General features: G+C 34.1%; 1 protein-coding gene across 3 annotated transcripts in view; it reads right to left on the reverse strand.

Moving 5' to 3' along the window:
* COL12A1 (collagen type XII alpha 1 chain) overlaps window positions 1-23,187 on the reverse strand; it is a 142,062-nt gene that overhangs the window by 23,888 nt on the left and 94,987 nt on the right. For all 3 annotated transcript variants that reach the window (XM_074237334.1, XM_074237332.1, XM_074237333.1), the window contains 14 exons: window positions 21,826-21,972; window positions 20,340-20,456; window positions 20,024-20,170; window positions 18,799-18,873; window positions 17,257-17,396; window positions 14,236-14,359; window positions 13,978-14,121; window positions 10,141-10,305; window positions 8,420-8,458; window positions 7,998-8,136; window positions 6,412-6,554; window positions 6,009-6,118; window positions 2,540-2,689; window positions 863-940 (listed from right to left, as the gene is read on the reverse strand). In XM_074237334.1, coding sequence (XP_074093435.1) covers window positions 863-940; window positions 2,540-2,689; window positions 6,009-6,118; window positions 6,412-6,554; window positions 7,998-8,136; window positions 8,420-8,458; window positions 10,141-10,305; window positions 13,978-14,121; window positions 14,236-14,359; window positions 17,257-17,396; window positions 18,799-18,873; window positions 20,024-20,170; window positions 20,340-20,456; window positions 21,826-21,972 — 1,718 coding nt within the window. The remainder of the gene's footprint in view (window positions 1-862; window positions 941-2,539; window positions 2,690-6,008; window positions 6,119-6,411; window positions 6,555-7,997; window positions 8,137-8,419; window positions 8,459-10,140; window positions 10,306-13,977; window positions 14,122-14,235; window positions 14,360-17,256; window positions 17,397-18,798; window positions 18,874-20,023; window positions 20,171-20,339; window positions 20,457-21,825; window positions 21,973-23,187) is intronic.

The following is a 23,187-nucleotide window of genomic DNA, read 5'->3' on the forward strand; positions in this document are numbered from 1 at the left end:
CTGGAGTGATTTAACTTTTCCTTCTCCATGTCATTTTACAGATGAGTAACTGAGGCAAACAAGATGAAGTGATTTCTAGGATCACAAAACGAATAAGTATCTGGGGCCACTTTTGACAGGAAGATGAATCCTTCTGATTTCAAATCTAATAGTCTATCCACCATGCTAACAAGTTTCCCTGACTTTGATCTCTGTCTAGCTCAAACAAAAACCATCTTGAGACTTTATACACAGCTTTGCATAACCAAAGTTCAAAATGCATCATAGAGTTGAAAAAGGGACTTAAAAACCATCTCATCCAATGCCTCCTTTTGCAGAGGAGGAAACTGGGGCCCAGAGAGGTTAATTAACTTGCCATGCCAAGCCACACAGGTAGTAAATATCAGAGGTAGGTGCTCTTTCTGCTTGAACATACCAATACAATAACCATTATAACAGTCACTTGTATGAATATGAGTTCATTCTTCAAACTGAAAGTGGTCATTCTTATTATTTAAAAATTATAGAAACCTAGTTAGAAAGTAATTTATTCAACAAATTCATGCCAGCATTTTACAAGCAGAAGGAACATTTAGCATTAGTAGAAATCTGGGGACATGGTGACGCTTTTTTATTTAATCCACAGCAAAGCTTCTTGAGAATTTCCAAATATGGGCTTATGCATTCTCAGCTGGAAAGGGAGGGGTCACATCAAACACTGGCAAGAAGCATGATAACTGATAAAAGTACAAGCTGTTGCATATTCCTGGGCTTCCTATTTGCTGATAACAGCTGCTGAGTGTTACTTTCCCAATACAACTTTTCACTGTCAGCAGGATTTACGGGTAAGATTTTTGACGACATCCAGTTCAGAACTACTTACCCTCGAAGGGATGTCACAGCATCTGTCTCTACTAGTCCACACTGGGCTGCAGACTATGTCAAAATTCTGGATTTGGAACTGCAAAACAACCATGTCCACTAAGTATTTATTTTGTTGTTATTCACTGGGGACTGCAAACATTTCAGATTTCAATGTCTCCTCAGAGCCAAAATTGAGACTTTGCCAGCTTCTTGCATGAACGCTTACAAGTGTTGTACTTCATAAGTAATGTGCTCCTGTTTTCTCAGGAGGGGAGAGGAGGAAATTCCCTTCAGTTTCTTAAAATAAATAAAAACCCATACTTCAGAAGGAGGAGGAAGTCAAGCCAAATGCTCCTGATGAACTCCGGCTCCTGATTCTGGTTTGTGGCCAAAGACAAATGTTTCTCAAGAAGTGAAAAGGGCTTTAATAGCTAGTATATTCTAATTTATCTAACTGAACAAACAGCACTGCAAGGTTTTTCCTTTGAGCAGATTGTGATCTCTCTATTGATACTGATCCTAGCTCCTACAAAGATTATGTGCTATCTGAAAATGTTATCTCCACATAGAAAGACATTCCATTAAATTGCTCCTCAAAAAAATTTCCTTTGAATAAAAGTATAGGTTTGATTGGGAATAGTCTCATTTTTCAAAGGCCCATGTTATACTCATCACTATGATTTAAAATCTCAACAATTCCAAAATAATTAAAGACCATAGCTGTGATTTTATTGATACAGAGAACTTTCAGGTGAAATAATCCTCTCTACAAAAACAGGTCCACACCTTCCAGGCAATTCAGAGTGTTTAAGTATAGCTTAGAGCAGTGAGAGTTTCAATGACTTGTCCAGGGTCATACAACCATTATGTGACAGAGACAGGGCCTGGACCTATTAAACCTTTCTGACTCTGAGGCAACCCTCCTATCAACTACAGCATGGTGCCTTTGCAAGTCATGCTACAAGAACAAAATTCTATGCTATTTAATTCTTCTTGAAACTTGAAAATCCGTAGTCTTTGTGACATTGTCATTGAAAGAAAACAGTTGCATCTATGGTGAATTTATTTTTAAAGCAATATATATGTTCTGTCTAAAACTTACTATGAATTTAATGAGATAAATCTGCTTCAAGATTTCAAGGTCATCTTTTTTTAAATATAATACTAGAATTGGTTTAAAGGAAGCAGAAAAATCTACAATCTAGACAACAATTAATAATTCATGTCTAGGAACTATTCAACAAACCTTTTTCACCCAAGGAGTAATCTTTCAATAAAAAGATGATTACTCTTTAGGAGACAGGTGACTTCTTGTGAGGCTATATTAGGGTCTAATGAATGTTCCATACTATTAAAGGAATAATTATATGAAATGAAAAATTACTACATAATCTTTTTATTAGTTAGGATTATCTCTTGGGACCAAGACAATAGTATAACTTACCTTCAATTCCTTGGGGCATTTTAACATCAAGTCAGGGCATGACCTAACTTGGACATGTTTGGGAATTTTTTTTTTGCTGGAGTTCCTAGAGATATTACTATCATTAAATAAATCACTATTTTAACCACAGCATATTTGCCCATTGAAAATTCTTACAAATACACTCAGAATATTCACCAAATGGCTTTAAAAATATAATTTCAACATGAAAATGTGTAGAGGTACCACATGAAATGAAAATATGCTACTTACTGCAGCCGATTTCCTTTCACCTTTAATAAGCTTTCCAAGAATTTCATAGCCATCAGTTGTGATGTTACCAGCTTCCTTGATATCCTTCTCTACGATTTCATAGCAGTCTATGTAAATCTTAATGCTTTTTGAAGTCACTACAATATGAACCTGAAGAAGAAAAATACATTAGATGTGAAATGACTATTTTGTCACATTTTATTGCAAAACTGTGGGCTGTACTGAGACTCAGAGAATGTTTGAGGTAAAGGGACCTGAAGCATCATTGACTCCAATGTTCTCTCTTTTCAAATGAAGAAACTGAAGTCCAGAGAGGAAAAGTGACTTGCTTGGTGACATAAATAGTATTAAAAGGGAGGGTGCAATACTGGAGGCTGGGCAATAGGGAAAACTATTTCTAAGAAAACTATGTTATAAAAGCTAAAGTCATCAAAAAAAACTTATTAAAAATAAAACATTAAAATAAATTAGTTTGAGTCTTCACTGATTTCTATTTATTTTGCTAATCCCTATGTCCTTATTCTTTTAGCCACTTTACCCAATAAGGAAATAATACTCATTCTCCCACAGTTCTTCAACTAGTATTTAATCTTATTTGAAAGTCAAGTAATCTAATACTGATGTCTTTTTGAACAACTTTATTGAGGCAAACAATTAAACTACATCAGAAAAGTATGAGTATGGTTGTAGGTAATTCTTGATACCTATATTTATTTTCAATATTTCCATTTGTCATAATAAATGCCCTATAAGTAAGAACTTGGTGACTATTTTTAAAAGTCTGGCACTAAATTTCATGGAACAAAAATCTCCTTAAATGTTCTGAGTCAATAAGTAGAAGGGTAATCTCTAGAGAATTCTTTAAATTTTTTTTAAAACAGTCACTATTTTATCCCATAGATTTGTCATCAGGGCATTAATGTATTGTGATAAAGATTATAAAGGTAAAATTTATATTTTTTCTAAGGCTAGTATTTACTTTTTAATAAAATAAATAGCTTTTAGGTAACCCAATAAAGTAAATTATTTGAAATTTGAGTATTATAAACTTCCTACAAATGATTATAATCTAAAGTATTTGTGTTCAAAAAAATTGATAATTTACTAACTCTACTAATTCTATAATCTGGGCAAGTCTTCTTCAACTTCTCTTGGGCTGTTTCCTCACCTATAAATTGAGGCTATTCAATCAAATGACTTCAAAGTTCACTTCTGGCTATAAAGCTATGATCCATGAGGCAAAAGCAAAAATAGTAATAAATCTATCCAATACATCCAATACATAGATTCACACTATATATACTTACTTCTTATCAAAACATTTTATATTTTAATCCAAACTATTAATAAACTTTCCATAAAACAGTTTAATAATATTAAAAGCTCATACTTAATAATAAATTTGCCATTCTAGTGCTTTCCATCAACAAACCTATCCTGCTACCTCCTCATTCAAGCACTAAAATCTACTTGAAAGCTCCAAATTTGCTTAAAATCTATTATCTCTAAAGAACTTGGATTTATGTTTTTATTTCTTACATTCAGTCTTTTCATTGGACTGAATTATTTTTTCAAATGGCAACTTCCCAAACTTTTGTAGTGTAAGCTCTATATTATATCCAAAGAAACTGAACTAAACTCTTGGGAAGGTGAATAAATGGTCCAAGAATGCAAAAGCATTGACTGACAGGATCAGAGTAAAATCCCCAAGCAATGAGTGACTGACTGACCAATTATACAAGTGATCATGATCTTTTATATTTCATCTACTTCTCATGGTAATAATTCATATTTTAATAACTTTTCATGATTTACAAAAGAAATCTTCATACCACAACCCTATACAATGGGTAACATCCAAATTGTCACAAGGTATACAAAGTTTTCTCAAACTAATGCCCAGAATGGTGTTGCTGTACTTCTAATCAAGAATTGATGAAAATGGAATTTATAGTCACATTGCTGCATTTTAAACTCTTTTATACTTTTTTTATATTTTTTGAACACACATTACAAAAAATAATACTGACCAAGTTTGTGTCCTACCAATATAAAAAGTTCTATAAAACTTTAGTTTCTGTCACTAAAGTCCTTTGAAATAATACTAATAATGTCTTTGTGGTCTAGAATGAAATAAAACATGTGGTTATAACATAAAAATTGCTATTCCATAAAAACCACAAGCTAAGCGTTAGCCCTACTTCTAAATGTCCAGCTCACACAATTATGAGAAGATTGCAATCTCATTAAATGTCCAGAATAAGTGTAGTTAGAAAAACACAATTTTTAAAATTCCATCTCAGCAAGATACACAAATATGAGTTTAATGGACACATTCAAGTGCCAAATGGTTTCTTATGAAATTTGCCAGATTCAACAACCAAGGGCAGCTTTGCTAAATCCAACAGCAAATACCAAAAGAAAATGGGCTGGGGCTTTGCTATGAGAGGCAGTAAGTTGTTGAATTGATAAAATAGCAGAAAGATCCAGTATATATATATACTTCTATTACTAGATTTTCCCCCTTAATTTGCTTTGGCTTCCTGTTAATTAGGAGTTCTTATTATACACAGAGGAATTTTTTTGAATGTCACTAAAAGGGATTCAATAATCTGATTCAAATGAGACAGACAAACAGGGAGACAGAGATTCACTCTGGGGAAAGAAAAAAACAAGAAGATTCTCTTTTGGGGGGGAGAGGAGTAAGGCATGCCCAAAGCACTAGAAGAAAAGTGTTTCAGTTTTCACCTTGAAATCACATTTGACTAGAAATAAGCAAATATTTTATGGATGAGCTTCATTCTGTACACCATTCTTAAGGAATTTTACACAGCTAGTGAAACAGGAGGTATTCCCATTTACTTTAGAGTGTGGATAGGCATCATTAAAAATGACAGATTCCCTGTTCATTTTTTATTTTCATTTTTAAACATTTCCAAATTCCATACACTTCATTTTTCATTAATCTTATATCTGTACCACATAAACTTAACAAATCATCTCTTCTACTATACAGTAACATACTTAAAAACTTTAAATTGTTAATATGACTACCAAACAGAAAAGAAATAAACAATCTCAGAATGTTAGACAAAATACTTGTGTGGTTATCAATTTTACTGTCATATAAACAGAGCACTGACAAAACTGGAATAATAATTTTGTGGGACAGGAAAAAATTCTTATTTTAGGTTGCTTTTATATTTATTAATGTTTCTTTGGATTGACTGAAAAATGTCCAATCTATATTCACAGATAAGCAGCACCTTTCCATAAATAGAGAAAATGCAGACTACTGTGCTTTTAAAAGATGTTAAAGGTTAAGATTCCAAGGAAAAGAGGTGGCTGCTCTGGACTTAGACAAAACTATAGTACTGCCAACCCATCATGAGCATCATTGAAATTCCAAAGAAGAAATAAGTCACATTCTCTTTTGAAAAATAACACTTATGTAACCTTACATGTTTACCTTGTGAAAACTTCCATAAAACAGTGTCTTCACTTCATCTGTGTCAAAGGTTACAGTCTGAACTTCACCTCTTACATCTTTGTTAAAGAATGACAGTGTCTTGCTGGAAGCTGTAGTCAATACAAAATTAGTCATTGTTAAAAGGTATGATGCCCATTTAATCACATAAATAGGAATACTTTTGTTAATGAGATTTAGCAAGATCATAATTCCTGGAAAAAGTTCAACTACTGCATTGTTTAAAATGATGTTTAAATGTTCTTGATACACTAGATTTTCAAAATTTTAAAATGAAATCATGAACTAAATGAAACCAGTTTTTTTTTAAAAAAAAAAGGAAATTAGCATGAGCAACTTAAAATCTCAATTCATAGATTTTGTCATTAATCAAAATCTTCCTTACGGTCTGCAACCACTCCAACTTGAGGCTTGTAGTCTCTGTCTGTTATTTGCCAAATTGCAAATGGATCACTGGGGCTTTCTGGAAGAAGTCGGAATAACAGTATAATCGTGTATGATGGGGGTAAGCCATTTGGATGTAGGTCTCTGTTAAATAAGCAACAAAGCATCTCTTACTAAATGGATAGATATAACTTTTTTGGAGCTAGAGTCTCATCTCAATTAGCAAAGGGAAAAGAAGGGAAGGGAAGGGATTCTTTAATAACTGGACTAATCAGCTGGTACTCAGAACAAACAACCCCATACAAATGCTGCTCTAACCAAAAATAATTATAATGATGTGCTAGCATAATTGTTGTTTTAAAGATGATCTTATGGAATATCAAACTGCAGACCAAGGACTTCAGAGGCAATGTAGTATTGTAAATAAAAGGGAACACTTAGAATCCTGTCTCAGGCATTAATTATGTGACCCTAGGCAAGTGATCTTGGACTTCAAAAATTATTGAACTGATCCCCTCATTTTAAAGAGGAGGAAATTGAGGTGTGAAGAAGTGAAGTGCCTTCCTTGATCACAATTCATCAAGTTAAGCAAGTAGTTCCATGATCAAATAGGAACATGAAAATACTGAGGCATAATGATGTTATTGCCACTTTCTCAAAGAAAATTAGCTCAAGTTTTAGTGTCTAAACTTATCATCAATATTCCTAATAAGCTTTTAATTTCATCCTTCATTTTTTACCTAAGTCCCAAAATTCAAAAAAATTCTATTTCTGCTTGTTCTGTCCTCTCCTTGAGGTGCCAAGCGAGCATTTTTTCAACATAAAAACCTTTTCATCTTAACAAATAGGAAGCACATATTTCTGGTGGTCATGTTAGCCAGGTGCAAGCTTTCATCAAGTAAAATAACAAAACCCAGGGCTAACCAACAAAATTACTGCAGTTATGTCCAAAAGAAACTAACCACAGCCTGTCAGTTCATGGAAGAATTAGGCTACCACAACCCCTATTCCTTTGGCAAGCTAAAATACTAAAAAGAAAGAATGGCCTCATATAAGAGACTGGAAAAAATTAATTGAGCCTGCTTTGCCATGGTGATGAAAAAATCACCCTTCCTGCTATAACTGTCTCTCTTCATCTAACCTCTTCAGCCCATATAAAGGAAGGCTGACCCTCACACTAACTAGTCTTAAATTTTATAGGGTCACCAGAAGAATGGTGAAGCAGAGTTTTGAGAGTGAGGTGAAACTGAGCTAGAAGGGTACGGAGGCTCAGTCTTGCTGCCAAAACCACAAGCACAGTAATCAAAATGGAAAAGACCCTCCAGCAAACTCTCAGTGGGTACATAAGGTCACCATGTCTACACAGGAAGAGGACAAACCATAACAAACTTGCACAAGCTCTTTTCAATTCACAAAGTTTGTCAGACTTAAGTAAGCCATAGGTCAAGGTTATATAGTCCTCATAAAGGAGTGGATGACTTTTAATTTTAGACTTGGTTTCCAAGAAACATAAAGGAACCCTTCCTTCATTTTTATTTTCCACCCCTGTTCCCTACCACCCAAAAAATTCATCACTGCCAAACTTACACTGTGGGCTGATTCACAAAGGCATTCTTTTGGAGCCTATAAGCTGGATAGCTGGGGAAAGACCCAGATTCCAGGGATACTCCTGGGACAGTAGCAAAGTTCTTCTCTGTTAAATTGTATGCCTCTAGCATTTTGAAACCTTTAAATTAGAAAAGAAAAACAATTACTAACATGAGTAGAAATGTACTATCGATTCCTATAGTTAAATCCCTAAGTACTTAAATGATAAAGGAAGGTCTCTAAGTGTTTAGGCAAAATTTCTACAAAGGATTTATATGAAATGATGAACAAAAATTATCCTGAAACTGAAGGCATAGAAGGTTTGAGCATCTTTGACAGATCTTCATCAATATCATTTAAATAATTATACCCAGTAAGAAAATGTATATATATATAATATATATATACATATAAGTTCTCACCTGGTGAAGTGTATCCATCCAAATAAATAAGAGGGCAACCTGAAATGAATTAGAATATCCCAAATTATTATTAAACATATATGTATAATCCATAAGAAAATAAGTATATACATAAAATCAATCTATGTTAGGATTATTCATAAGACACTTGCCATATACTTGTCATAATAGTAGCTAGATGTCAGCAATTTAGCTTGTTCATGTTATGAATTTTCTTGTCCTTGAGGACAAATTCCAATATCAGAAAATATTTTCCTAAAATCTTATCTGATTTTCATTTAAATATATGTTTAAGTAACATAGAAACAGAAATCTAGTTAGCAGAAACTTCTGATGCCATCTAGTCCAGAATATTCATTTTGCAGACCAGGAAACTGAGACCCAGAGAGAATGTGATTTGCCAAGTTCAAATAGGTAGCATTCAGCAGTGCTGGGGTCTGATCCAGGGTTCAGAAAGGACTACATCATGTCCAGCCCTTGATTTCAGGAAATTTCTTTAAATAGAGTAAATAGTTATTCTTCCAGAAAAGATTTTTAGGTTCCTGAATGTGGATTGGGAGAATTCTCCCTCCTTACAATAATCTCCTTTAGATATTTTAGTCAATTTCTAGAGAGATGTATATGAGAATCTGAATTCTAGAGGTCTTTGGAGGCTGTGACCCCACCCAGAGTCAGTTATTTCCAGATTGTGAATGGAATGTTCTTCTACTGTGTCTGAGGTAGAAAAAAAAGAGAAAACTAAAACCTAGATAGGCTGCTGAGACAAGTTTCTTCAGGCCTTGGTAACCTAAGATCCAATGATGATGTATAAGGATTTAACTTACTGAGAGCTCAATACCTTAGAAGTAGTTTTGAAGCAATTAGGTCTTTGGTTCTTGAGGATATTTTAAATTTTAAAAGATTTTAAGATCTTAATTCATTAAAAGTAAATATCAGTGACAGAGTGCTTCCATTGCCTTGGATTCGTGGGTAAAGTTGTATATCAATTACCCTCTTAAATCAAAAGTAAAACTATACATTGGTATAGATAAAAATCAATTATATTTATCTCTAATGGGAAAAATCATTCTTTCGACAGAAGTATTTCTATGAGTATATATGATACTGGACCACAGATGAAATTTCAAATACCACAGAATGTCTGTATGGTGGGAAAAAAGGATAGAGAGAACTTTTTTTTCCCCTAAAAGGATGATTGCATCTTCAAGGCTAAAAATGTCCTTTGACAAACATATATTTAGTATGATCTCAATAAGAAAAGTAATGATTCATGGAAAATAGGGAAAACATATATTTTTCCAAAATGCTACTTATTCACTTTGAGATTACAAATATTTTCAGGGGACAACTTGGTGCCCTGACCCTGGAGTCAGGAAGACCTGAGTTTAAATCCAGACTCAGACATTTGACACTTACTAGCTGTGTGACCTTGGACAAGTTACTTAACCCTGATTGCCTCACATCCAAGGGTCAGATTCATATCTCACCACTGGACCCAGATGACTCCAGAGGAGAAAGTGAGGCTATTGATTTATCATAGTCCCCCTCAATCAAATTCAATTCGCTTGCTTGTCCTGGCATTACCTTCTTGATGTCAAGGTCTTCTTTGAAAATGAAGGACAAACATTAGCATTATCAGGACTTTCGTATAAAATAAAAATCACTATATTGAAAAATATTATTGAACTTGAAACACATTATCCACAATGGCTATTACTTACTTGAAGTGGCAGTTTCACAAACAAAAGTTATTAAATTATCTTCAATCTTCTCAAAAGATTCAAAGTCATCCACAATAAAAACATGACGTTCACTTGGTTTGCTAGCAATGTTTGCAAGTTCATTATAATCCACGTCAGCTACACCAACTACAAAGACACTGAAACCTGCAGAAGGAATATATTCATAACATTAGGATTTAGGTGAGTTAGCAATTATAGTTAGAAGATACTGAAAAAATACCATCTTTAGGCTCAATGGGCCATTAAATTTGAAATAAACTTTTAAAAGTATCATTTGCATATATTCCTTTTGTCTAGTTCCCAATAATTCATTAATTGGATTTCCTAAACCTATAAGCTAACAATTAACTTAAGAAGCTTTTATTATCAAAAAATGCTTAATATGAAATAGATTTTCTTCTGTAAATACAGTTGAATAAATATGGGGTTTGCAGCCATTGTAGGAGTAGCTAGAATTTTTTATAAAATCTAGAGAAAATTGTGACTCAGAAACCAAGAATTAGGTCTTTTTTTAAGTCTTAGATTATGTGAAATTAATTTTCCCAATTCTTGATATTCCTCCAGCTCAGGAGTTGGATTTGGCCACCTTTGGAATGGAATGAAATAGAATGACTCCACTTGCTATAAACTTTCCTTTATTTAGGCTAATGCAAAAAAAAGAAAGCAAGAAATGGCTTTCATTCCAAAAAAAAAAGAAGAAGAATGAATTTCACATCAGGAAACAGCCACATGTGAAGGAGCCAACTAAATAAGTTGCGGAATAATTTATGACTAACAAAAAAATTATATTCATCTGAAAGAAATAAAAATGTTTTCAAAGGGTAGTCACCAGCTTCAGTAAATACTCAAAGATGATATGACAAGGAACCTCACCAAGGGGAAAAAAGTTTGTTTTAGGATAACCCTAGATATATCTGATCCTAAATCAGATTCTGACGTAAGTTGATCATGTTTATAAATGTTATATTTTAGATGATATTGTCACTTTTAAGGTTTGCCACATGACACACTAAAGTCCATTTTATACAGTATTCAGTGTCTAGTAAAAGTCTTTCCTAATTTTTTTTTCTGGAAGTCCTAAAATATCTATAATATAGACCTTCAGAATAGAACACAAGGACAGCATGATAGGAATGCTCAGGAGTGTATATCTGCTTATCATGCTCTGCCCCGGTGTTATCTTCCTTGAAACCTCACCATTATTTTTGGAAAGGTATCTTTCAGTGAATTGTGTCAATTCACTCTACAGCTGCAGAGCATTAAGCTACATAAGGTATAAATTCCTCTCCTTATCAAGGATTACTTATTTCAGTGACAGAGAGGTCCTTCATTCACTCAAAAAAAGAGTTTGTAGGATTCCTCTTTGATAGATCACTACAAGCAAGGAATATATTTTGTCATTTATGACGAATACTGGCAAAAATGTACCAACTAAACACTAGTCAAAATGAATATATGTTCATTCTCCACTTAGAGGCCTTTTGTATGCTGTATGGAGGGAAGTTTTGGGTTTGGTCTCAAATGCCAGCAGAGAACAAACTCTGACAAAAAATAACAGATCAGAAAAACCTTGAGAAAGAATTGTAAAAGGATTGTCATCTTAGCTAGAACCAAAATAGCTATAGTTTAAGAGGATGACCACCAGAAGGCTGGTCATTAGATGCTGATTTAGATTTGTTCATTTGTTTTTTTAATTACACTAATTTATGAAATCATTTGCTAAGGCATGGAAAGATCATGAGTAGCACAAGGAGGGGGGAAGAACTACAAGGATGAAGCTCTGAAGTAGCAATAAGTGGTTAGAGTGATATGTGAAGAATGGAACTATTTTATTGGTCTTGATCCATGACTTCATTCATCAGTGTGAGGGCACTCAGTATAGAAATTTCTTCCACTAAAGCAGATCAGAAATTTCTGTATATCATATAGTTCTTAACCTGGTATTCATGAACTTGTTTGTTCTAATATTTTGATGACTGTATTTCAATATTGATTTCCTTTGTGCTCCTATCTGTTTATTGTATTGAAAAGCATAATCCTGAGAAGGAATTCAAAGACTCCACCAGTCTGCTCAGGGGGCTATGTCATATAAAAAAAAAAGTTCTCAATCCCTGTTCTTAAGCTATAATACAGTAACTAGAGAGAGTCAAATGGCACTTTGTGAGGATAATTCCCCAAAGGAAATTGATTTTTTTTAATTTAGCAGTTCCTTCAATTAATTAAAAATATTATTCTAAGCATAGGTTGGTAAACTTCACTGGACTACCAGAATGGTTCATGACACACAAACAAGTTTTGTGCGAAATTAGAAGGAAAGTAGGAAATTGGGAAACAATCTTCACAACTAGGAGTTCTAATAACAGTATCATTTCTAAAATATATAGAAATAATTGCATTAAATTTATAAGGTTACAAGTCATTCCCCAGTTGACATATGGTCAAATGATATGAATAGTTTTCAAATGAGAAAATTAAAGCTATATATAATCATAAGAAAAAATGTTCCAAATCATTATTGATCAGAGAAATGAAAATTAAAACAACTATGAGGTATTATCTCACACCTATCAGATTGGTCAAGATGAGAAAAAGGGAAAATGATCAATGTTGTAGAGGTTGTAGGAGGATTGGAAGATAGATGCATTGCTGGAGTTGTGAACAGATCCAATCATTCTAAAAGAGCAAAATGGAACAATATTCTCAAAGAGCAATAAATATGTTCATTCCCTTTGACCCAAAAATTCCAATTCTAGGTCTATATCCAGATGAAATCATTAAAAATGGGGAAAAGTCCCACATGTTCCAAAATATTCATGGCAGTTCTTTTTGTGGTGGCAAAGAATTGGAAATTGAGGGGATGCCCCTCAAATGGGGAATGGTTAAACAAGTTATGGTACATGAACACTATGGAATATTATTGTTCTATAAGATGATCAGTGAAGGGAGCAGAACCAAGAGAACCATGGACACATTAACAACAACATTGTGAGATGATCAACCTTGATGGAAGAAACTCCTCCCAACAGTTCAGAGAGCTAGGGCAACCATAATAGACCAGTTATAGACAATGTTAACCCCATCCAGAGGAAGAAAAACAAAATTTAAAAAAAAACCAACCTTTCAAAATGTGATGAAAATCTTATAAAAATTATCTCTTATGTGTCTCTTTCCCTTAATCCTAATTCCTCATACTGAAAATGACTAATCTGTAAAAATGTTTAACAAAAATGTGTATGTATGATACTAACTTGATTATTTGTTCCTGAAGAGAGGGGGGTGGGAAGGGAGAATGGAAGGAAATTTTGTAATTTAAAAATATATATGTGTCTATGAATGAAAAAAATAAATATGCTACTCAAAAAATAAATAAATAAAAAAGAACTCCTATCTTAGAAAGTGTCCTGAGATACTGAGCAGCAACTCATTGGATATATCCATGGCCATACTGCATATCACCCAATTCCTCTTATTTACTATTTACTGAGTAAGCCTTCTATCCACTATGCAACAATGGCTCTCAAAATAAAATAAACAGGGGCAGCTAGGTGGTGCAGTGGATAGAGCACCAGCCCTGGAGTCAGGAGTACCTGAGTTCAAATTCGGCCCCAAACACTTAATAATTACTTAGCTGTGTGGCCTTGGCCAAGTTACTTAACCCCATTGTCTTGCAAAAACTAAAAAAATAAAATAAAGTAAAATAAAATAAAAACAATGAAATATTTACATTGAAGTCTTTTTTATGGTCATGTATATTTAAATGATTCAAATGTTTTTAAAAGGAGTGAAAATGTATCAAAGATGATCACATTTACTTACCAGATTGCTGTATGACCAAAGCAGCTTTCTTGACCTCATCCTGTGACCGACCATCTGTGACCACTACAAGTACCTTAGGGACAGCCTTTCTCATACCACTCTCCCAAGTCAAGACCTTCTCTTTGATAAATGTCAAGGCCTTGCCTGCAAATTTCAACATAAAATAAATATCAATAACTAGATCTCCTCCCCCCTCATAAAAAACTAGTTTGTAATTTTTAGCATATTGTCAAAATATTATGGTTTAGTCAAAGGTACCTGTTCTTGTATTTCCACCTCTGTACCGAATATTTTGAAGAGCCCCAAGTGCCTGAGCCTTGTCAGCATAGGTATTCAATTTGAACTCAGATTTCACCTCATCACTGTACTGCACAAATGAAACCTGAAAGAATGATTTCACATGAGTCTCTTCCTTCTTTTTTGCATCTCCAAGTAATCCCAGAAATAATTTTTAAAGAGTCAGCATATTCTACCTGACAATATACAATACTGTTTTGCTAGCTGTGTTTTTCTAATTTCTATCACTTCTTAAATCAGGATTGTACAGAGGGCAAGATATCTGAATTTGGAGTCAAAAGATCTGGGTTCAAATCTCAGCTCTGTCACTTTGTCACTTTGGACAAGACACTTTACCTCTCTGGGCCTCAGTTTCTTTTTTTTGCAAAATAAAGGGATTCAAAGTGATGAATCTTAGGGTCCCTTCCATCTCATAAATCCTACAATTTCCAAGGTTCCATCCAGCTCTAAATCTATGATGCTATTCTATTCTTCACAGGGTAAAAATTCTTCTTTCTTCTTCAGGCTGTATTCCTAACTCTCCACAGGACTTTCTCTTCCATGTCATAGAAATTCCTTCACCCTGAAGGTTCACTGCAAACCTGAATACTTCTCTCATTAGAAGTTTCTTCCAACCCTGCAGCCTCTCACTCTGATTGTTTGGGACCTCTCAGGGCCTCCATTGTAAGATGGAAGTCCAAATTAGCCTAAGTCATCTTTCTCTCCAAATTTTGCTCCTGAATTCTCGCAAGAGCTAATCTACCATAGTAAATCTATGAATGCCTCCATCCCCATAGATCCCCTTTTCAGTTCCTTTTTATGTGTTATCTTTCACCATACATAAGCTCCTTGAGGGCAGGGACTATCTTTCTGCTAGCAATTGTATTTCTAGGGCTTAGTAAGATGCCTAGCACTTAATAAATGCCTGTTGAGTTGTTGAATAGCAATAATAATGTCACTAATTTTCATGATGATGAGATTGTGCTAATATTTTGCTTCTTCATAGTACCCTTTTGTGAGAATGTATCCATTCATATACAGATGCGCTATTAAAAATACATGCATATATATGAGTGCATTCATTTGAATATTTATATAAACATATATATATATATATATATATATATATATTTCTTCTTTTTCAAGTCCATGGAAGAAGGAGATATCAATTATTGCCCTCTTTTCCTTTGTAGATGCAAAACACTAAAATCCTTAGATGTCAATTTACTCAGTCACAATTTAGAAATGAAAAAGCTGATTTGAATTCAAATGCACAGACTCCCAACTCAAGTAGTCAATCTATTCAAGAATGTCCCTCCATCACACTGACATCTTGTGTCAGATCAAATTAGTTTGATTTATTTTTTGGTAATGGAAATAATACTACATTTACCTCTTTTTTTATTCTTAGATGAGAAAATAAATTAGTTACTTAAGGGATTAAGTAGTAATATGGGCAAAATACCAAAAACCCACTATGCCAACATGATGAGGATTCCAGGTTGGTTTACAGTAAGTATGGGACTGGAATACTGCTCAATAGAGCCCAACACAGATAACCAAGGAGGGTAAATTACAAATTTTGTCATTTGTCATGGAAATGTTCAGAAGAAAAAAACCAATATTTTTGTTTGGGCCCACTATGGAGATGAATATTTTGGCACAGGACCTCCAGTCTGGAAAGTATCATGGGCCATGCTAGGTTTAGAATGCATTAGTTAAATATGAGATTAGAAATCTTAGGTGTTTACCTGAAACTAAGCAGATATTTCTATATACACTTCCAAATATCTTGTCCTGGTTTATTATTTATAAATTTGCATGTTATCTTTTCCTTTGTAGATTCAAGAAAACATATTTGTGTAGTTTGGAATGTGTGGAGGTCATCAATAGGAATCAAAGAAGGAACACCAGACCAGGACAGTTATGGTGGCAGCAACAAGGGAATGAGGATAGGTAATTAGGGTCCAGGAATAAATATAATTTTGAATTAAAAAAACTAAGCTGACTGGGAGATAGAAAGGCTCAGAACCTTGGGAACTAGACTAGAAGTCCAAAGTCAGGGAAATTTAGATCATCAAAGGTCATTAGCCTTGATGCCAATGGCAAGGCCCTCTGGTTCTAATATAAAAAGAGGATCTAATGCCCTAGGAAGCTGATTCAAGGAAGGATTGCTTAAGGCCTGGGGCTGGACCTTTGACATCCTGTACTTTAAAAAAATGAACTTGGTCATGAATTTGTTTAGGAAAATATCTATGGCTTTTGTCAAATGTCCCTACTTTTAAAATGACCCTTAGTAACTACAATGAAGAAAAACAGACTGACAAAATTTAAAAGGAAATGAATAGAAAGTGGGGAGGTAAGAAGGAAGGAATGAAGAAAAACAAAGAATCTTTTAAAAATATTTCTTGCTATAAAGAAAAAGAGTGATATTCTTCTATCAATTCCATAGTATGTAAGAAATTTAGAAATTTTCATCACAACTTAATGAAACAGTTTAATTCATGTCTATATTAGTAAATGACAGAATTAGGGACTTACCAAAGCAAAGTAACTGGAAGTTTTCAATTTTACAAATTCTTAGAAAAACAATAATTATCTGAAATGAACTCTTGAATCAATTATGACCAAAATAGTTAGAATTCTAGCTCAATACTTAAACCAAAAGATAGAAGAGCAATATCCACCAAAAAAAACTTTCAATATCTCTAACATGTTAGGACATGTTAGAGTGTTAGAGTTAGGCTTCTAAATAGGAAGTTAAGACTGGGAGTTTCATCAGCTATTTAACACATCCTCTAAGTCAAACAAAATCATTCAAATTCTAGGTGTGAGAGCAGGCCATGGCAGACAACAAAGTCTGCCATAGTATATCATGAAAAACTATTTTCTTAAAAGTAGAATATACAATTTTTTAAAAGATGACTATAAATAAAGAAATTAGAGAAATTTAAATTAAATTAAATTAAAAGGAAAATCACAAATGTCTATAGATTTACTTACCTGAATTCCACCAGGATTGATTTCATCAAAGGCTCCCACAGTATTAAAGATAAATTTAACAACTTTGTTGAAATTATCATCACCAATACTCCAAGAAGCATCAGTCAAGAATACGATATCTGCCTTGGCACCTTTGCAGACTAAAAAACAAAAGCAACCCTCAGAACAACGAAGCTTTTAGTGAAAATAGGATTACATAATGAAAAACCTAAACAATCCATCTTAATAATGTACAAGCTGTCATTGATATACTCTCTGACATCTCCCCGGAATCATTCTAATATGTACATATATTTACACATATACATATATATATCAATTATATATATACACACATGTACATATGTGTGTTATGTAAATAAACTCTGCTTTCTCAAAAACGTTCTAAGGTACAAGGTAGAATTCAGATAAGAGGAATGATTACCCTTCTCTCAGGAAAATCCTACAATGCTTCAATGTGGATAGAGAAGAATTCAGGTTGTGAGAAAGAGAAATACTAGCCCTGGTCAGTCTTGCCAGATTAGAGAAGTTTCAAGAAGAGGATCAATTGTTTAGTCAAGTTTGGAAGGATGATACCAGAAGCTGATCCAACAGATGATGGAATATTTGGGCCCCCCAAATTCACATACCCTTATACTAGAGTAGGAAGAAAGCTTTCCCCCAAAGGAAGAAACCTCCATATGGAGGAAATTCCCTATCTCTGAAGTATGGCCGTTTCTCATTGCTATAACATTGCATTTTCCTACAAGCTGTAAAAGACGACTAAAGACCAATCTCTACAAAATGTTTTTTTTCTATAAAATATAGCACCATAGAAGATAATAGAGAGTTGATCTATCAAAGATTGTTTAATGGATAATTCATTTAAACCAAATTCTTGATCAAGAATTTAAGGAATATCTTACCAGAAAGCAATTTAGAAGATTCAATAAATCTTTTTTTTCTACTTTCAGTGAAGGTGACAATTGTACTTCTATAGTTGAAGAGTGGAAATGATTTTATACTTTGTGAAAGTGGAATGCTTCTCAGATCCAAAGCCAGGAAATACCAAATGTTTGGGATACAGATTGTAGCTACATCCAAAATAAGTTTACAATGCCTATTCATGCCAGTCCAGTGTTGGAACAATATTACCCTGATGTTTCCAAATGAAAGGTGTTTGGAGGGTGTTTGGAAAGCACCATTGGGAGTTTAACTATTATGCATAAAATATGAACTGAAGCTTAATAGCCTTTGTGGTGTTTAAAGCCTTCATTCAAAGAGGACCAGAAGCAAAGAATTAGAGGAAATTTGATCTCTTTTTATATAGATAGATACAGAACTAATGGTAAGAAGGATGCTCAAGGTGGCTATGAGATCTCTGGACTTTGAAATCAAGAAAGAAAAGATCAAAAAACTTATACCTGACTTTTAAATCACCCCAGTTTAAGAAAGAAAATAGAAAATCAAGAATTTTGCAAATACTGATTTGATTGGAAACTTCTTTTTGAAATCAAAATTATTCAACTGATGAAGGGAATTAAGGAAATACATCCTACTTACCATCCCGAGCTGGTGGAATTGTAGGAGGAGGAGGCGGTGTTGGTGGCTCCGTAGGGGCTTCTGTTGGCTTAACAGCTACGACGGTAACAGTGACAATTAGAACATTACCTATGTAATCTGTTTCATTTCATTAACAAGAAACTCTCTTTGATACTTTAAGATTCCTAAATTACAAATTAGTTAATAGATGGTAAATATCTAGTATTAATAAAAAGTTTTAGGAATTTGTTTGCTTTTCTGAAAGCCATTATTTCACAGATATATGTAAAAGATTCCTTTTAATCCAAATTCACTACTGATTTACTCTTTTCTCTTTCCCCTTAGGAGTTCCTCTCCCATACTTTAGCACTAGATCTAGGAGGTAAAACCACATTTATAGACAATCTGTCAGAGTGAATAAAGACAGAAATACACATTACAGCATTACTTCATACAAGGGGTACAGACCTTCCATTTCTTATACTATTAGCATTCCTCTCTATAACCTAGTAAGAAAATATCCAAAGAATAAACATGGGTCCATCTTAAGTTGGATTTGCATGATCTTTTGTTTTTCTAAGCTTTTCCCAGATCTGCATGATGGACAGGTACTGGTAAAACACTGTAAGACCAGGACAAAGGAAGAGGAACCACTGGATCTGAGTTCCATATTTGTTATCAAGTACCCAAGTATCCTTCTCCAATCTGGGTCTCAGCTTCCTCCTCTGAAAAAATGAGGAGACTAAACCAGATCAAGAGTTAATTTTTTTGTGTTGAAGATCCCTTTGGTAGTCTCATGAAACCTATGGACCTCTTGTCAGAAAAATGTTTTGAAATGTAAAAATAAAATACAAAGGACTGCATAGGAAACCAATTAAATTAAAATACATCTATCAAACTATTTTTAAAAACAAGACCCAGGATTAAGAACCCTTGGATCAGATGATATCTAAAGTGCCTCTAGCTCTAGATGCAGAAATGTATGTGAAGCAGCATAGTAGAATAGAGTTAGAGGACACTGGATGTTTTTAGTTAAGTCACTCAACTCCCCTTCCCACTTCCCCCAGTCTTCAGTTTCCTCATCTGCAAAATTATGGAAGAGACATCAATAATCCCCTCCCAAAAAAATCCCTCTACCTCTAGATTTAATGAGATTCTTATTTTAAGTTCTTTGGTCAGGAAAACGTCCAGTGTGGTCAACCTGATTTTATATGCAGCCACATTCTTAAAGAATTCATATGCTTACTTGTGTGTTCTTTGACAGAAACTCCAGGTCCCTCAAGGTTTGGTGTTTGAACAAAGACAGTGACTCCATAATCAGTATCTGGTGAAAGGTCATGGAAACAGTGGCTAGTTTCTGATCCACGGACTGTGATTTCTTGCCCTCTTGTTCCTAAGTGTGACAACAAAAGAAGAATCAATGTCTATGGCAGCTAAATTTAAATTAAAGTGCCTTTTGTAATCTTCACAACACAAAATAGCACACTCTTAGAAGAGATATAGACTGTAACTACTATATAAATTTATCCACCATCAAGTTAAAAAATAAAATAGCCACTTACCATCTGCTGGATTTAACTTCAGTCTGTATGAGGTGGCAGCCCGGTGAGCAGCCCATTTAACACAGAAAGTGTTCCATCCTACTTGATAAGTTGTCAGATCAGTCACATTCAAGTATACTAAGAAAATTGGAAGGAAATAGACCTTTCATGAAGAAGAAAACAAAAGCTACAAATTTTAACTATAGCAGAACAAAACTTTTTTGGTGAACAATTAGGAAATTCTCCTTAAGTCAATTAGAATTTGTTAAGTTCCTATTAAATATTGGGTTCTTTACTAGATATGAGGTAATACAAAGACAAAAGGGAAACAATCTCTGATTTCAAGTTTACCTTTCTGTTGGAAAGGTTTTCTGATTATCTTTTCTTACCATAAATACACAGGAACCAAACTCCCCATCCACCTCACTTCCAAGTATGTACAAATCTAGAGGTGTTCTCCAACTCCCTATTATCTTAACAGACACCTCTAAGTAATGAAGACAACCAATAATTTTTCAGAAAGCTAATGTTCTGGCTAATGCTAATGGTAAATTTGTTAATTTGGTTAACATTGAAGTACTTAGCAACAAACATTTCAGTAGGTGCCAAGTCAAAGTTACAGAGCATATACCATCTCAAAGTAATTCTGTGAAAAGTAATTAAAATCAGACATTAAGTCAAATCTCACTAAGAATGAGAGCTAGAAGGATCCAAGAATCTCACTTGATTATGAAACATAAAAATAGAATACACAGGACTGCGAAGGAAACCAATTATATTAAAATACATCTATCAAACTATTTTAAAAATAAGACCTACTATTAAGAACCCTTGAATCAGATGATATCTAAAGTGCCTTCTAGATCTTGTTGCAGAAATATATATGAAGCAGAAACATATGTGAGGAATGGAGTTAGAGGACCTTGGATGCTTTTAGGTAAGTTGCTTAATTCCCCTTCCCACATCCCCCAGTCTTTAGTTTCCTTATTGAGAAACTTATAGGATAGACCTCAATAATCCCCCCAAATTCCTTCTATTTCTAGATTCAATGATATTCTTACTTTAAGTTTTTTATAGTCAGGAAAATATATAATGTAGAGAGGAAGGAAGAAAATTCCTATTGGTCACCCATAAATCTTATATCTTCATTTAAATGGCTACAGTTACATATGGACATACAATATGTCCAAAGTCTTAGTGAAATTTTAAGATTTAGCAACTTAAAAGCTTCAATAGCTTAAATCAGTCCTAAAAATGTTGGAATTGTATTTGCTTAACTCTACCCCCCCAAAAAAAAAGTCTAACTGTGGAAACAAAATAGTCGCTTGGGAAAAGTGATAAAAGAAAATAAATGAATGAATGAATGAATAAATAAATAAATAAATAAATAGATAGATAGATAGATAGATAAATAAATAAATGGAAGAGCAAGGAAATTAGAACAGGTTGACTCCATATGGTTTACATATATTTTTCTCTTGCAACCATAAAAATGTCTTTGACTCACATGTGGTGCCTTGATCAGTCAGTGGTATGCTGAGACCAGAATCATACTGAGCATAAACATTCACATCATACGTGGTGCTGGGGTTCAGATTGTGCAGAGTGTATGATGTCACTTCCCCAACAAATACTTCCATGGGCTCATTAGAACCTTGAAGGAAGATCACAAAAGCTCATAGTTAATAGATCATAAGTAGTTTCAAAGCTTTCCTTTGCTTTAATAAAGTCCTTAGTCTACACCTGAATATTTTATAAGAACACCTTAAAATCATCAATTAAACTAGCACTTCAACATAATGATATTGGACATATAGCAAATTTAATATAAAATTCTACCCTGGATAATAGTCAAAGAAGAGAGAGAGAGAGAGAGAGAGAGAGAGAGAGAGAGAGAGAGAGAGAGAAGAGAAGAGAAGAGAAGAAGAAGAAGAAGAAGAAGAAGAAGAAGAAGAAGAAGAAGAAGAGGAGGAGGAGGAAGGAGGAGGAGGAGGAGGAGGAGGAGGAGGAGGAGGAGGAGGAGGAGGAGGAGGAGGAGGAGGAGGAGGAGGAGGAGGGGGGAGGAAGGAGGAAGGGAGAGGAAGGAGGATGGGAGAGGAAGGAAGGAAGGAAGGAAGGAAGGAAGGAAAAATAAAACTCTTTCTTATCTCTTCCTTTCTCTTCCTTCCTCTCCCTCTCCCCAAATACATTTCTATTTATTTTACTTCCTATTCTCCATACTCTCAGATCTATTTTGAGGTCTCATCATCACTGGTAAAATAGAACTAAACAGTTAAATGGAAAATATTTCCCCTTTAACTTTGCTCAGTCACAGAACAAATGAATCCACAAAGTATCAGTGATCTCTATGATTCACTTCAAGGAATAATCAGTGTGAGAAATCCATCCAGGATGTTGACTGCAATCCATTGATGAATGAGTTGGTAGGGGTTGTAACTTGTCCATATTCTTGTTTTTCAGTCGTTTTTCAAGCATGATCCAAATTAAGACTTTCTTGGCAGAGAGAGAGAGAAGTGGTTTGCCATTTCTTCTCCAGCTCATTTTGCAAATAAGGAAACTGAGGCAAACAGGGTTAAGTGATTTGCCCAGGGTCATACAGATAGTAAGAATCTGAGGTCACATTTGAACTCAAATCTGACTCCACTGCACCACCTCTCTGCCCTGCTCAAGTTCACACAACTAGTAAATGTCAGAGACAGGTTAGCATAATGTCTGGCACCTTAGTAAGGACTTGACAAAGGTCTGGCAATTGGTTCCTAATTGCAAGACCAGCACACAATTTACATGATTATAAAATATATTTAAAAAGTAGAAATAATTAAGTATTTTCATAACATGATATATTATAATATGATATGTGTTATCATGA

This window comes from Macrotis lagotis, chromosome 5, assembly GCF_037893015.1.
Source record: "Macrotis lagotis isolate mMagLag1 chromosome 5, bilby.v1.9.chrom.fasta, whole genome shotgun sequence".
NCBI classification, from domain to species: Eukaryota; Metazoa; Chordata; class Mammalia; order Peramelemorphia; family Peramelidae; genus Macrotis; species Macrotis lagotis.